At 37.4% G+C, this 17,906-nt stretch overlaps 1 protein-coding gene across 1 annotated transcript in view; it reads left to right on the top strand.

Annotated features, from left to right (window-relative positions):
* LOC140146333 (chloride channel protein C-like) overlaps positions 1 to 17,906 on the top strand; it is a 47,738-nt gene that overhangs the window by 14,346 nt on the left and 15,486 nt on the right. The window contains 9 exon segments of the mRNA XM_072168142.1: positions 409 to 494; positions 1,959 to 1,999; positions 2,002 to 2,100; positions 2,651 to 2,822; positions 3,703 to 3,883; positions 9,585 to 9,751; positions 11,028 to 11,207; positions 13,513 to 13,612; positions 16,199 to 16,294. Of these exon segments, the coding sequence (XP_072024243.1) occupies positions 409 to 494; positions 1,959 to 1,999; positions 2,002 to 2,100; positions 2,651 to 2,822; positions 3,703 to 3,883; positions 9,585 to 9,751; positions 11,028 to 11,207; positions 13,513 to 13,612; positions 16,199 to 16,294 (1,122 nt within the window).

Below are 17,906 nucleotides of genomic sequence, written 5' to 3'. Positions count from 1 at the left end.
AGGAACGAAATCAGAAGTTGCACTTTATGTTCTAATCAATGAAAGCACAACGCTCGTTTTAATGTGGTAATGGAAAGCACAGCGCTAGTTCTCTTGTTCGAGAACGATTTGTGTATAAATCAATAGGGCATGCAAATAGAGCAAACTGCAACTTTTGCATCTTCCTTGGGTTAATTAAAATGTTTTTATCAAAACTAAAACAGAAAATATAACATATTTAAAATGTTTTGTGTTTGCTGTGTAACTATTGGTGGAGCAGCATTAATAAGTTACCTTCATGTCAGGAGGTTTATAGATAAGATATGTTAGTCTTGAGTTACAAAGATTCTTTTTTACTTCAGAAATTAACCAATTGTGCATATAATTTTGTCTATTACACTTTTTTTCTTCATGTTTTGTGATCGTCAGATATTGGTATCTACTGCCAGTGTTATGCTACCAGCAGCTTTCCCTTGTAGTCCGTTTTCATGCTACTATGACGGAGAAAAAGAACCGTGAGTACATGTATACAGAGTGGCCTGTAAATGCCAAACCCTGATTGAAACATATCTTTGTCACCTGTAACCTTGTGACTATAATAGTTGTAGCTACGGTGGGTGGTCGAGCCACCACTCACTTTTGGAGCCCACCACTAAAGGTTATTTTCAGCCTACCATTCAAACTCAAAGAACGTCATGTATATTACTGAATGCATCCCTGTAATACTACTAGACCATACAAAACCATACAGCAAAAAGCAACTGCAAGGCCATACATCCCACATGTTGTCTGTTTAATTTTAACACTTTGGGTGTGTATTGTATACCTCGACTGCTTACATTAGACCCAGTTTTAACCACCGTTTATCAGTGGGAGCTGGTAGCCTAATGGATAGAGTGTCCATCTAGAGAGCAGAAGGTTGTGGGGTCGATTCCCATGCTCGCACATTCCCTTGCTTTTTGTTCAAGTTGGTTTGTGTGCCAGTCTGGATTAGTGTTTATTTGTTGTCTTGTTTAATTGTAATACTCTGGGTTGGTGAAAAGGGGGAAAATGGAACCTAATTTCTCTTTTCATAATTCATTTCTATTAAGTTGAAATTTGACCCCTATGTATTAAATTTTACTACCCTTTTCTCATATTTTGCATGCGTTGACTTTTAGTATGTTTATACAGGGAGGGACCTAGAAAAAATGCATTGTGAATACAAAATAATAATTTAGGCTACATTTATTTTTACCTTTTCGGGTTTTTGAAACTAATTTTCCTAACTTGTATTGGGTGTATTCCAAAGACATTTGAGTGTATTCCCAATATACTTAGTGTATTCCCAAGATATTTGGGTGTAACAAGACATTTAGGTGTATTCCTAAGACATTTGGGTGTATTCCTAAGACATTTGGGTGTATTCCTAATACATTTGGGTGTATTCCTAATACATTTGGGTGTATTCCTAAGACATATGGGTGTATTCCTAATACATTTGGGTGTATTCCTAATACATTTGGGTGTATTCCTAATACATTTGGGTGTATTCCCAAGACATTTGGGTGTATTCCTAAGACATTTGGGTGTATTCCTAATACATTTGGGTGTATTCCTAAGACATATGGGTGTATTCCTAATACATTTGGGTGTATTCCTAATACATTTGGGTGTATTCCTAATACATTTGGGTGTATTCCCAAGACATTTGGGTGTATTCCTAAGACATTTGGGTGTATTCCTAATACATTTGGGTGTATTCCTAAGACATATGGGTGTATTCCTAATACATTTGGGTGTATTCCTAAGACATTTTGGTGTATTCCTAATACATTTGGGTGTATTCCCAAAACATTTGGGTGTATTCCTAAGACATTTGGGTGTATTCCTAATACATTTAGGTGTATTCCTAAGACATTTGGGTGTATTCCTAAGATACTTTGTTGTATTCCTGACACATTTGGGTGTATTTAGATATTTTTATGTTTATCTTGCAGTCCAAAAAATGGATGGAGTCCGAAGTGTTTGGAGAGCAGTGGGCAACGGAAGAAAACGTTACCATATATACGTGTAAACCAGGAATTACTACAAGATTTGATAATGGCAGTATCAAATTCACAAATCAAACATTTAACCAGGGTAAGATTGAATTCAAACCAAGTTAATTCACCAAATTCAACATTTAACCAAGGTCAGATTGAATTCAAACCAGATTAATAGTACCACAATCAAACTTTACCCAATTTTGTAAGATTGAATTCAAACCGAGTTAATTTACCAACCATACATTTAATGCCTGGTTGCATTTTTAAATGAGAACTACCTGCCGATCGACCAATAAGTTTTCATTATCAATTGTACCAATCAGCAACATTGTTAGAATAATTTCACCACAAAAAAAAAATTGGTGTGAATTATTTGCAAAGCTCCATTCTGATTGGTGATTAATGTAAACGTATCATGTAATTGACCAATCAGAGCTAGCAATGTTAGATCGGCATGTAGTGCTCAGGGAGTTAAACCTAATTATAGAGAATGACGTAAACCAAGCCGATTATTATTTGACATTTCTTAATCTCATTCAGCCCTGTAATCTCACCAACATTTGTTGTCCATTGAAATCCATACCTTTATCAGAAGAAAACCACAAGCTCACCGATATCTATCTTTTTTTTTCTTTCCAATACAGTGGCCACATTATTATTTGTGACTGGCGAGGAAGCAATTCACCACTTGTTCTCTAGAGAAACTCACTGGGAATTCACATACACAGCCCTTATCACAGTACTAGTATTCTATTACATCATGGCGTGTTGGTCATGTGGACCTGCTATATCCTCTGGTTTAGTTGTACCTATGTTGTAAGTATTATAAGTTTAATAAAAGTTTGTGAATGCAGTTTTAAAACATGAAAATTCTATCATACAAATATTTGATTGAAACATATATAGCTACTGGCTGCTGACATAATCCCCATGGAGAAGGTCATCAAGTAGCGAGTTCATTCATAAAGAGTCTTTTGTGTTTGAGTGTGACCAACAACCCACTTGGCAGAACTTTTGTTCTTGCACAAATGATACTGTCGAATTCAGAAACCATATTGAATATGAGCCGTCTGCTGGGAATAGCAATTAACCCTGACAAAACAAGTTAATTGCAACCATGTACTAAAGAGATACAGACAAACTCCAGTCAAAGTCTCAGCATCACCCAATAATGAGGGCCGATCGTTCCATGAAATGCGACAGGCAAAACTGATACGCACATACCGTGTATTTTTACGGTTTTGCAATGCTCTATCGCATGTACGTGAAGGCACGCAATGCTGGTGTGATTGTTAGACACAGCACTATCGAATGATCGGCTCTCATGAATATGCGAGAATTCACAGCATATAATGCAGAGGGACTTTGACTGTTGGAAAATAGTCTGTATTAGTATATGCTTGCAACGATTTATGAAATGAAATATCAAAATTGATGTACCATATTTATTCTAATAAGCGCCCATGCCCCAATAAGCGCCCATCCAGGGTATTTTCAATTTGCTACAGGGTACGTTGAAGTGACAGCGTCGATACAGTGAAATAGCTGGTTGCTTGGTGCTATGATTGGTGGAGCAATTAGACAAATCTCTGCTTGTTTCATTCATTTTGAAAGCATGATAGAAACATTGGATTCATGATGGTTTGCTCTCATTGCTGCAGCCTCAATATAATGTAACTTTGTTTTGTTTCCATAGGTATATTGGTGCCTTATATGGTCGTCTAATAGGCCTAACAATGGTGTCTATGTTTGGGGTAATGTCGCCTGATGGTAACCCATATTGGGCATGGATGGACCCAGGGGCGTTTGCTCTAATTGGTGCTGCATCATTCTTTGGAGGCGTATCAAGACTCACCATGTCCTTGACTGTGATTATGGTAAGTTGTACCCAAATGCTATGTTTTATTTAAACTTTTTCTTAGTATTCGCCAATCGCACGGTCATCTCCAAACGAGGTTCTACCTGCAAATTGTGTGCTGTGTGTGCATATGCCTGTCAAACACATGCTTTAATTACCGTGTCATCATCAGTCTGCTGCGGAGCAGGCGACTACAAGCTTTCTCCAACTATTGCGATCTTGGGCAAGCAAAACAATTTTGTTTGGCTGCAGCATCCCTTCAGTATCTCCCAGGAGGTGCTGTACATACTGTAAGTACAGTGTGCGCGGCCGTCCCGGTTTCCTCTTCCCATGTGGTGGAATATAAAGGGCATATTCTTTCACAGGCTTGTCGTCTTCAAGACACAGTATATGGTTGAGAAATTTGAGTTGATGAATCTTGACTCTGGCAACCAGTGGAGTGGTGTTGGTCAGATTGTAGATGGTTTCATTTGGACAGTCAAGTTAGCTCAATCTACAAGGCACTCCACTCGGGTATAAATATATTGATGTGTGGCGACGTGAATTTGAGCCCGGCGCAGTCCCTGAGTGAAATAATTGACCTCCTCCTCCCTATTCCCAAAAAATAAAGCACTAATTTTTTTAATTAAACAAATATTATCCTGTTTTACCAAATGAAACACAGCTAAATCCTAATCCTTATTTAGTTCTAACTGGCAATGAAAGTTAAATTTTAATGTTTGGTCAATTTTTGGAAATAAGGGCCAAAAACATGTGTGTTTTTCGTATATTGTGACATTCAAGCCCAAAGACTAAATTTTGATAAACACATTTTCTAATATTTTCCATAACCATTTATCAAAAATAACATAACATATTAAAATTTTGAGCTCATTCTTAGCCTATAATCAAGATTTTGAATGCTTAGACTTGTGGCAAGTCTTAGAATGTTGCGACTACAACATTGCATGTTTTTGGCTCATTTTCCTTCAAATATTAAAATTTGACTTTTATTGTCAGTTAGAACTAACTAAGGATTAGGATTTAGCTATATGTGACCCCTCGGCACAACTGAGCCCTGAAGTCGCCAATCATCATTTTTGAGATATTCAACCAAAATATTTTGCTTGAAATTAGCTTTAAAATGATGTATATCATGTCTATAGTACTTGACATTTAAGTAGTGAAAAATCAATAAAACAGTCAATAAATCCTTTGTTTCCCATTGTTTATTGTTAAGTTCGATGGAGCATATCTCAATAGTGGCACTGGCGACATCCGGGCTCAGTTGTGCCGAGGGGTCACATATTACATTTGGTAAAACAAGATAATTCCAAAATATTAAAAATGTATTTTTTTGGAATAGGGAGTAACTGAAAATTCCCTGGACAAGCTACTAACTTCTTATTGTCTTGGTTATCTGTACGAGAACCCAGGGAGCTGATCCTGGCTGCGATGGTTGGTTATTCTAGGTGTAGGCTGACTAGGGTATTGGGTCTAGATAAAGCTGTGTCCCTGAAATGCCGCTAAATGATATGGTGTGTCAATTGGGCCATAGTGGTCCGCGAATTCCAGTAGCCCTAAGCTTGTGCATATCAGTTGAAATCATTGATCTTAAACTAACCTTTAACCTTTTGACACAAATGGAGATCACCAATGACATACAGTTCTTGCTACCAACAATGGTATCCATCATGGTAGCAGAGTGGTTAGGAGATTTTATAACACACCCTATATACCATACATATTAGGGTGCATACGTAGCCCCCTAATTTTCAAAAATGTAAGCATTGAACTTCTACCTACCCCTATAGTGTTCCACTTCCTAAAAGAACCCCTCATGTGAAATTTGGTTGAAATCGATCATTGTCTAGGGGTCCCACGGGCCGTCAAAAGTATTTTGCTACTGTAGCACTAAATGCAAAAGGCAGCTATTTGGAATGCAATATATTTATGTAGAAAATGATAGCTGCTTTATGATTCATTCTGCATAACTACCTTGTCCATAGTTTCTGAGAGTTTTTCAGAGTCCTAATTCACAAAATTACATGCAGAGCAGCTTTGGGCAATATAAAGTACATAGTTACCAATAGCTGCCTTATGCTATATTTCACTGGAGCTTCATGTACACAGTAATGTTAATTCAATGCATTGAAATCGAATTGAATTGAAATGAATTTTGGGCGATTTTCATTTCAATGCATTGGAATTGAATTGGAATCGAAATGAGTGGACTTGGGCATGAATTGAATTGGATTGGAATTGAAATCATCGTGAGCAATGAAGAATTGAATTGGATTGGAATTGAAATCATGCTGAGTGATGACGAATGAAGTGGAATTGAAATGAAATTTAGCTTTGATTTCAATTCAGCATTTCAATTCACAAGCAGAGGTCTTTGATTGCAGATCATTCCACCTGTAAAAAGTGTCTTCTATATCTTCTATGATGCAAATTGATTCTTCGCATTTCTAATGTTTTAAATTGCTGGATATGATTGATAATGTGAGTATGAGACCCCCCCCCCCAACTTGCCAAAGATCTCAAACTTTTGGCACTAATCATAAAGCCCCTACTTTTCTCAAGCTCCTAATTTTTATGCTCAAAGGTCATTGTACATTTGAACAAATTGTGAAAAAACCATTAAAGAAAATGCTTTTTTCACACTTTTTCAAAAGTACAAGGATTTTAGGTGTAAAATCTTAGGAGCAGGAGACAAGTAGGGGCTGTCTAATAGTATCAAAACATTGATTTTTGATATCTTTGAGGTCAGTGTGGGTACAGGTACAGGGTCCCATTATCGATTGTACCACACACCTTAAGTTTAGATAATAATGAGCGTGGTGACAAGAGTAAAGACAAATACTAGGAAGTCAGTCATCTAAGAACTAAGAAGTTCCAAAGTTTCATAAAATAGGACTCAGAGGTCAAGGATCACTCGCATTTTTTGAATGTGAAAAGTGAGTTAACATAACAATAAAGTATCTTCTGTTGAAATGCTTTTGCGACAAGTAGTGCACTTGATTTTGACTTTGTGTTGCTGACTCAAAATTGGTAGTAAAATTTAAAACATGCACTGCAAAAACAGTGTCTAGATATTAAACACCATCCTAGACACCATCTTGTCCTCGATTTGTAAAAATGTCTAAATGCTAAACATGTTTAGTAATTTGATGCCTTGTGTTTAGATATTAAACACTTGATGTTTTGAAGTTTGACATTGGCATTTAGATTTTACATGTGTTTACAAATCGAGGACAAAAAAGTGTTCAATCTCTAGACACAATTTTTGCCGTGTGCCTTTGGCCAATTAACACAAACTGCAACTGTATTGGAATTGGAATTGAATTGGAATTGAAATGAATGCTCAGAATTGAATTGAAATTGATTAGCTGTTAATTTCACTGCATTGGATTGGAATTGAAATTAAATGATTTTGAAATTGACGAATTGAATTGGAATCGAATTGAATTAATTCTAAAGCAAGGTGGATTGAATTGGAATTGAATAGCAAGACTCCAGGTGTAGAAAGAATTGAATTGAAATAGAATTGAAATCAAGTTTCTGGAGTGAAATAACAATAGTACACAGTGATATATGGCAAAACGGCTACATGAATTTATGCTGAAGTCGCAGGACTTTACGCCCAAAGGCAGAACAATGTCAGAAATGGTACTAACTATGCTGCTGAACACTAACTTAAAAAAGAAGCTTTAAATACCTGGTTGACTGCTTGCTTTTGCATGTTTGATATTTTAATGTCATACATGTATTTCTCTTCAGATTTCCGCTTCCGAAGGTCTGACATAAGTCTTGTTTATCACATTCAAAGTATCAACATTATGAGCAGATGCTTGGTATGCAGTGAAAGTTAGGCCAGCTTTTAACATTCTCTGTGAGAAACTCATGGTCTATTTTGTAAAACTTGTAACCTTTTGTGAACCATGAATCTTAGTTGACTAGATCAGCAAGGGTAGTACACTGGTCTATGCATTTGGGAAATTTGGGCTTCCCAAACCCAGTACCATAATGATCACTTGGTGTATGCATTACTTCCTGAGGCCTAACAGCCAAGAGTCTGTCAGCTAGTGCTTGTTTCTCCTCTTCGGTACAACACTACTGAAGAGTGCACATGGTACCATCTCTGCATTGAGGTGCAGAGATGCCTTTGGAAAGCTCTGATTTCACTTCTTGAAACCACAGGATCTACGGCCTCATACATTAACAGACAGTGGTACAGTTTCAAGTCATTCCATGGTGCATTGACAGCAGACTTGCATGTAAACCACCACAAGCTGCTATAGATAAGGGTAGCAAATAAGTCCCTGACTCTTGGCAATTGTTGTCTTGTTGTAATTATTCCTTGGGGAAGTTGGAGATTCCAGCAGGCGGATCTTTATGGCATCATAGAAGCTTGGCCATCAAACATGCTTTGTGCAGTGCTCGGGGCGGGGCTCTGGGTTGCCTCAAGTTCACTTTGTCCTTGCCACCTAAAAATAGAAGACATATTCCACAAACTCTTGATGATCATCTTTTGAAGGCCTAATTTGGGGGTTAAGGTTTCCTGAGCACTAGCTCTCCAAAGTCTCCAAGCATGCCCAGCTTCTATCATCTTCCGAGTGCTTTCTGTATGGGGAAAGGTTCAACTAAGTAAAGACGCTGATCACTCTTTTATGGCAGTAATTCAAAGTACTTGCAAAATCGCAATAAAAGAGAAACATCAGGCAACTTTGAGACCTCAATCTTTAAGGGGTACTACACCCTGCCCAATTTGTGCCTATTTTTGCATTTTTCTCAAAAATTATAGCGCATTGGTGACAAGTAAGATATGCATATTATAGGGGCAAGGACTACAACTACTGCAATGGAAATTTTATTTCAGCACAGACAACAGTTGTGGAGTTACAGTCAAAATGAGGAAAACCAATATTTGATCAATAAATCAATAACTACTTGCCTTGAGTTGCTGAATTTTCAGTGCAGTAGTTGTAGTATTTGCCCCTATAATATACATATCTTACCTGTCACCAATGCGCTATAATTTTTGAGCAAAATGCAAAAATAGGGACAAAATTGGCCAGGGGTGTAGTATCCCCTTAAGTCATTGAACAGTATAATTTCACCAATGTGATGCCTGCACAACCTGACCACAGGAGTGCACGCCTATGTGTTGCTGAATGGTCACACAGGCTGCTGTCACATGCTAGACTCTGTTGCTTCCATCAAATACCATGCTAACTTTCAGAGAAATGAACAGGAAATCAAAACTCCATGAACAGCACTTACTGTGTGAAAAATACAAATTATAGGCCTAAAATCACACACTTTTCCCATGAAACATATTAAAATACATGTGGCAGCTATTATTTTGTACATATTAATAGCCCAAAAAGCTGCTTTATGTATTTTCCTTTTATTCTATTTCAACAAGTGATAACTAATGAACTCACAGCATCAATACAAATAACAGAGAAGGCAGCTATTGCATTTGCAATACATTAATGAAGCATTTACAAATAGCTGCCTTATGAACATAGGTAAGGAAGAAGATTCGAACTTTGGGCTCCTGTGGGACCCTAAACGACTTTCAATTTCGTTTAAATTTCATAGGGAGGATTTTTTTAACCAATGGAACATTTTAAGACTAGGTAGAAGTTAATTGGTAACTATGAGGGCTACGTATGCACCCTAATACATATCAATCTGAACTAATACCTTTGACCTTTAACCATTTAACACAGATGGAAATCACCAATGACATACAGTTTTTGTTACCCATTATGGTGTCCATCATGGTAGCTAAGTGGGTGGGAGATTTTATAACACATCCTATATACCATGCGTTACTGGAAGTCAAGTGCATACCTTTTCTAGATGAGGAACCTGTTATTATGCATGAGAAGAAAAAGTAAGTGAAATTAAAGCCATAGAAGGCGACGAAAAAATACCCTGTTTTACGGGCGGATGGGCTTTTTCCAAGTAAGGGCGGTCGGTGGGGATTTTTTTTCTTCTTGAGGCTAAAATTACCCTAAAATATCACTGACAGCTTGAAAATTTGATGATGTTTTTGACAAACATATTTTGAAAATGTTCTGATTTTTTTTTCAAACATCAAAATAAATAAATGTTGGCCCAAATGGCTGATTTTACATGATTTTGGCAAAAATGTAAAAAAAAACAAAAAAACGGTTGGGACCATAAAACTTTTCTTTGTGGCCTAATGTACAAAGAATTTGGTTAATTTTGTTCACACCTGTTTATTTTTTGTCATATTTGTAATGTTTATACTTGTCCATACTTATACCAAATTGGAATCAGCCAAATTTGTTGTGTTTGTGGAACAAATTTGAATTAATGTCTTAGTGAATCCCCCCATAGAGCTCCACAATTAAGTGGCTAAGGCCCAGGGCTAAGGTAGTACGTGGGTTTTATTTTATTTTACCTTAAAATGACCAGAAAATTTAAAACTTTAACAAGTTTAAATTTAAAATGTCAACAACTCTCCAAAACTGTCTCAAATCAATTGGCACTGGCAGAGCACAGCAACGATAACGGTCACCAGCCAGATACTGGCAAAGAGGACACACTTTTGCCACAGGCTATATTTGTCAAGAAAGAGGTCATTCCCACCTAGGGACTGTATGATTCCTCACTAGAAACCCCGGGGGGATCACTCACATAAATGGTCTGTACGCATGCGTGACCAAAAAAACAAGTAAAAGGGGTGTTTTTTTTTTAGGCAAGGCAAGTTACTGGCGTGTGCGTTTAGGGTCTAAAAGCAGTGATTTTTAAGAATAAGGGTAGTTTTTTGAAACTGGACAACTTGTTTAGGGTACCTTTTCAAATTTTTGGTAATTTATGAGTCCAAAAAGGGTACATTTGTTGCATTTTCACCAGCCAAAAACTCATTAGGGGGTAAATTCTACACTAAATTACCTTATTAAGGGGCTGTAGGGTAAAAGTCGTTTAGGGGGTGTTTGAAAAAAATTTGGTCACGCATGCGTACACTGTCATATTTGAGTGCCCCCCCCCCCCCCCCGGGCTAGAAACATCCTGAGGAAGAATAGGATTATCAATAAACCAATCAACAGCTTACTTTGTGAGCATAGTGGTTGTAGATCCAAAGTGGTACATGGCTGTAATGTTATGTTAACCATGATTACTCTTAATATTTCTCTCCTCAGTATAAATTTAGAATTATACCAGGCTAAAGATGCCATGGCATCACCGGTACACACTGTCCATCCGAGAGAACCGATCAGCAACCTAGCTCATCTGTTATTAGACACAACACACGGTGGTTTCCCGGTAATACGGTCAGGACCACCCAGTCAGGATAATCAGTTCTTTGGAATTATTTCAAGGTAGGTGACATTTGGCTATTCCAGATGAAATCCATACTCCCCCTATGGAAGATGTGACCTTAATCTTGCATACAGGGAGTGTGAATTTCGAATAGGATTACCTGAATAGGTGACTCCACTTGAAATTTACACCCCTGTGTGCGAGATCAAGGTCATGTCTTCCATACAGGGTATATAGATTTCAACTGGAATAGCCTGTGGTGTATGATTCAAGCATAATCATATTGATTCCTCATTTTTCCTTTGTGGCAACTTCACATCCTAACATTTGGTTGTATTCCTAGTACATTTAGGTGTATTCCTAGTACATTTGGGTGTATTCCTAGTATATTTGGGTGTATTCTTAGTACATATAGGTGTATTCCTAGTACATTTGGGTGTATTCTTAGTACATTTGGGTGTATTCCTAAAACATTTGGGTGCTTTTCTAATATAGTTGGGTATATTCCTTACACATTTGGGTGTATTCCTAACACATTTGGGCGTATTCCCTAACACATTTGGGTGTATTGATATTTCATTAATTCTGTCGGTCGGACATCCGGGCTATCTCTAGTCTCGGGCCCAAACTGCATGTGGCTCACGGTTTGTTATGAACAACAGAAACCGACTGTGAAGGAGGCTACATAGCGATGCTGTTGGAGTGATATTCAATTTCGGAAAAAACGACACTCGACCATGGAATTTAATTTTAAGTTTGTCAGTATATAAACGGTAAATCAAGTAAGTTTCTTCCACTCTGAAGACTTAGAAACGGCTGTGTGATTCCACTGACTATTTGCGGTCGAAATTTACATAACACCAATGACAGAAATCATCAACAAAAATCGAATCAGGGACTTGTTTTCACTCGAACATCATCAACCGGAAGTGACGTGACACGGACCGACAGAATAACAAGCATCGAAGGAGCTTCAATTCAGAGATCAAACAAATTTGGCTCTGGTGCCTTAGTACTCGCTCCATCACTATTTGGAATACGTATATTAGTGGTAGTTCAGCATCGCATTTGATTAGGGGCTATATGGAATAAAAATTGTGTGTCAGACAATTAGGAATACATCCAGATGTCTCAGAAATACACCCAAATGTATTAGGAATACACCCAAATGTATTAGGAATACACCCAAATGTATTAGGAATACACCCAAATGTATTAGAAATACCAGGGCCGTGACACTCGTATTCAATCCCTGTATAAAAAGTGAAGTCACTTTACGGCAGTTTGAGTGACAGTTGCTAAGGAGTTTGGTACACCTAGTAATGCCATAGTAACGCTTTTTTTTAAATAGCCTACATACATGTGCACGACAACGTTGTGCGTACTACTTCAATAGTGAAACAGACTTATCCGTAGTTTGATTGACAGTTGCTGGGGAGTTTGGTACACCAAATTTTTCCAAGATGGCGCTCATCGACTGCCAATTATTCGGACCCTTTCCAGCAAAAATACAGCTTATTTAGCCAGTCTCGTCATGGGGTCATCGGTTATAATATTTTCCTAGCATATTGAGCTAACTCCTCAGCTATTTGGTTTTTCACGATATGATAGTAATGGAAAGATTCAACCAAATGTTCGCCGTTTTTCGCCATTTAATTTTTTTTGAAACGATATGACGTAAACATACAATCTCTTCCACAGGTGATACACTCCTACACGTACAGGGGTACAGCAATGCCATCACATGCATGATCGCGTATTGGCTGTGTGACTGACTTCATTTGCGCAAACGAGTGGCTTATCCTATAGTATATTAGTACTCGAGAATCCTTGGGAATACATCCAAATGTATTAGGAATACACCCAAATGCATTAGAAACATACCCAAATGTCTCAGAAATACAGCCAAATGTATTAGAAATACACCAACATGTGTTAGGAATACACCAAAATGTATTAGGAATACACCCAAATGTATTAGGAATACACTCAAATGTACTAGGAATACACCAAAATGTATTAGGAATACACCCAAATGTATTAGGAATACACCCAAATATATTAGGAATACACCCACATGTATTAGGAATACACCCAAATGTACTAGGAATACACCCAAATGTATTAGGAATACACCCAAATGTATTAGGAATACACCCAAATGTATTAGAAATACACCCAAATGTATCAGGAATACACCCAAATGTACTAGGAATACACCCAAATATATTAGGAATACACCCAAATGTATTAGAAATACACCAAAATGTATTAGAAATACACCCAAATTCGAAGGTCTAGTGGAAGGAAATCAATTATTTGCGTGTAATTTGTGTTTATTGTTTGATCTTGTTCTTATTACAGAATAGAACTAAGTGTCCTTTTACTGGATGAGAATTTATTTGAATCGGACCAAAATATAAGCAGTGAAGAGCCAGAAATAAATGCATTAGATTATCAACAGGTGAGTTATTGGGACATTCCATTTGAAATATAAACTCCCCCTGTGGAACATTTTGTCAGTCTTCCACAGAGGGAGTATGGGTTTCATATAGAATAGACAATTGGATATCTTCCATTTGAATCTCTCTTGTGTAAGATATAGGTAAAGTCATATACAGGGGGAGTATGTGTTTCAAAATATTTATTCATAGCCAATTCCATTTGAAAAACATACTCCCTCTGTTGAAGAATTTTCTTAAGGGTAGACAAGGTATTGTTGGTCGAAGCAACCTAAAAATCGATTTTCATTATCTAGATCAATATATTATTGAAAATTAACACCTTGATGTTTTGCAAAAGTTCATTCTACAAATCGTATACTTTGCAAACTTGCTTAATTTATTGTTTTTAATGAGTTATGTACGTTTTACAAAAGTGTTGTTGTTTCAGCCCTCTTTACAACGTAACTCAAGAACCGCAGCACCTATAAAAGTATATCTGTGATATTTTAATTCTTCTACGCTAAGCTATGAATTGAGCAATGCAGTTTTTGCCAAAGCTCACTACCATTAAGTAAGATGCTGTGAACTACCAAATCACAGCAGTTTAAAATAATTAATAACCTTAAGGGAACCAAAATGAGCGTTTATTAACGCGTTTTGACAGTATTTTTTGTGGGACATGAGAGCACCTCAGACCTATCGAATTGCATTCTGAATCTGAAGCATGTCTTTCTGATATCAAATAATTTTCATTTTTTAAATCACAATATGTGACCGTACACCACGAATGAGCCGTAAATGTCCTCAATTGTATTCTGAGTTACAGTGTAAAATGGGCATGAAGGTCGTATTCATAGGTACCTCAATTTGGTGCTTTCGTGTACCTCATTTAATGAGATACGTAGCACCAAATTGAAATACTATGAATATGACCTTCATGCCCATTTTACTGTAACTCAGAATAAATTGAGGACATTTACGTGCTCATCGTACGGTCATCTATAATCTAAATTTTATGACAAATTATAAAAATTTGATATTTTTCAAATTTTTGATATATAACAGTCCTCGAAGTAAATTATATAAATCTAATGATATATTCTTAAAGTGTATGTAGCAGGGAGGAAAAGCCGACGGTCAATTGAAAATTTTGACGATTCATATTGAAGATATGGATTTTTTTCCCAAAAAGACCTAATTTTTTTTGGTGTTTTGGGGAAAAAAATCCATATCTTCAATACGAAACGTCAAAATTGTCAATTGATCGTCGGCTTTTCATCCCACCTACATACACTTTAAGTATAAATCATCAGATTTATAAAGTTTACTTCAAGTACTGTTAAATATAAAATATCAATTTTTAATGATTTGCCATAAAATGTGTATTAAATTGCGAATTTCAAAAAATCAAAATTATTTGATATCAGAATGACATTCTTCATATTCAGAATGCAATTCGATATGTCTGATGTGCTCTAATGTCCCAAAATAAATACTGTCCAAACGTTCATACCCCAGCCCTTAAGTCTTCCACAAGAGTATTACAGATAGTTTATTCAACAACTCTTCATATATGTGACACGATCTGGTCCATGGGGGCCAAAGGCGGCAAATTTGAAACTGAGATAAAGGTAAACATATGGAGTAAAAAAACCAATAAAATACATAAGAAAATAGACATCCAAAAACTTCATAACTTTGGAACCAAGTATGCTAGACACGTACTTGGTGTTTTCAGTAAATGATAGCCTATTGTATATTTAATGTACTAATAATACAGTAGCTCAATTTTCAAAAATGCCTCCTTTGGCCCCATGGACCAGATTGTGTCACATATATGCCTTTGTATAACTATAGGAGGCAACCGTTGTTAATCTGTGATGAATCCACACTTTTACCGAGTAACGTATAAGCTAACACAGTGCGCATATGCGTGAGCGAGTATAATTCGTCATGCCTGGAACCTGCGTGCGCATACACACTTACGTGTTGAATTCAGTATTTTGGAGGTAGCGACTAAACATTGCCGTTTTATTCTGTAGTTTTATTGCTGATATCAACAGAGAAATCACTGATCTTCTTGTAAGGTTAGTGTGTTTAAAAAGAAGTGTATGATTGCACACATACACAGGTGATGAGTGCAGCCTGTTTATAGTGCAGGGCAATATATGCAAAGAAAATTTAAACCGGTCGCTATGGTAATTAACCCTGTTATATCACTACTTTTACAGCGAACAGTTAGCAGTGGTTGCGACTTTTGACTATGACCTGTCGATGGTGATGTTGATCCATTGTGCTCGAAAAAAGCACAAATAAGTTAATTATTCACTGGAAATATGGCCAAAGAATAAACTTACATCTTTGTAAATGTAGTTAAAATTGTCTTTATAGTGCAACTGCTAAGCTTCCTATGGGAATCATTGTGCACTTTAGAAGCATGAGAGTTTCCACACATGAAGCCATTTTGAATTTGACCGCTAGAGGTCATGACGAAATGTCATACTTAAGTGATCAACCAACTTTGGATAAATGAGTCTAATTGTATTTTTATACAAAATAAAGTTAAAAACACATTTTGAATAAAATTATGTTTGTGTATTTGACAGGTTGCAGTCGACAAAATCCCAAAGAAACTCAGCGATGATGAAATCTTACATCATTTCTGTAATGATCCTCGCTACCAGAATATCTACTTAAATCTGGTAAGTATGGGAAATGGACTAAAAGATGCAAAGCATTCATATGACATCAAATGGAGATATGTCTTTGTGCTTCTAAGCCCTGTGTTATCTCGATGCAATCATTCATATAGCAGCAAATGGAGATGTGTCTTTGTGGCACTGAGCCCTGTGTTATCTAGATGCAATCATTCATATGACATCAAATGGAGATTTGTCTTTTTGCTGCTAAGCCTTGGGTTATCTAGATGTAATCATTCATATAGCATCTAATGGAGATGTGTCTTTGTGCCGCTGAGCCCTGGGTTATCTAGATGCAATCATTCATATAGCATCTAATGGAGATGTGTCTTTGTTGCACCGAGCCCTGAGTTATCTAGATGCAATCATTCATATAGCATCTAATGGAGATGTGTCTTTGTGGCACCGAGCCCTGGGTTATCTAGATGCAATCATTCATATAGCATCTAATGGAGATGTGTCTTTGTGCCACTGAGCCCTGGGTTATCTAGATGCAATCATTCATATAGCATCTAATGGAGATGTGTCTTTGTGCTGCTGAGCCCTGGGTTATCTAGATGCAATCATTCATATAGCATCTAATGGAGATGTGTCTTTGTGCTGCTGAGCCCTGGGTTATCTAGATGCAATCATTCATATAGCATCTAATGGAGATGTGTCTTTGTGCCGCTGAGCCCTGGGTTATCTAGATGCAATCATTCATATAGCAGCTAATGGACATACGTCTTTGTGCCGCTGAGCCCTGGGGTATCTAGATGCAATCATCCATATAGCAGCTAATGGACATACATCTTTGTGCCACTGAGCCCTGTGTTATCTAGATGCAATCATCCATATAGCAGCTAATGGACATACGTCTTTGTGCCACTGAGCCCTGGGTTATCTAGATGCAATCATCCATATAGCAGCTAATGGACATACGTCTTTGTGCCGCTGAGCCCTGGGTTATCTAGATGCAATCATTCATATAGCAGCTAATGGACATACGTCTTTGTGCCACTGAGCCCTGGGGTATCTAGATGCAATCATTCATATAGCAGCTAATGGACATACGTCTTTGTGCCACTGAGCCCTGGATTATCTAGATGCAATCATCCATATAGCAGCTAATGGACATACATCTTTGTGCCGCTGAGCCCTGGCTTATCTAGATGCAATCATCCATATAGCAGCTAATGGACATACGTCTTTGTGCTACTGAGCCCTGGGTTATCTAGATGCAATCATCCATATAGCAGCTAATGGACATACATCTTTGTGCCGTTGAGCCCTGGCTTATCTAGATGCAATCATCCATATAGCAGCTAATGGACATACGTCTTTGTGCTACTGGGCCCTGTGTTATCTAGATGCAATCATCCATATAGCAGCTAATGGACATACGTCTTTGTGCCACTGAGCCCTGGATTATCTAGATGCAATCATCCATATAGCAGCTAATGGACATACATCTTTGTGCCGCTGAGCCCTGGCTTATCTAGATGCAATCATCCATATAGCAGCTAATGGACATACGTCTTTGTGCTACTGAGCCCTGGGGTATCTAGATGCAATCATCCATATAGCAGCTAATGGACATACGTCTTTGTGCCGCTGAGCCCTGGCTTATCTAGAT

Source organism: Amphiura filiformis, chromosome 2 (genome assembly GCF_039555335.1).
Source record: "Amphiura filiformis chromosome 2, Afil_fr2py, whole genome shotgun sequence".
Lineage (NCBI taxonomy): Eukaryota > Metazoa > Echinodermata > Ophiuroidea > Amphilepidida > Amphiuridae > Amphiura > Amphiura filiformis.
Note: the sequence above shows the minus strand (reverse complement) of the source record. Positions and strands in the feature narration are given on the sequence as shown.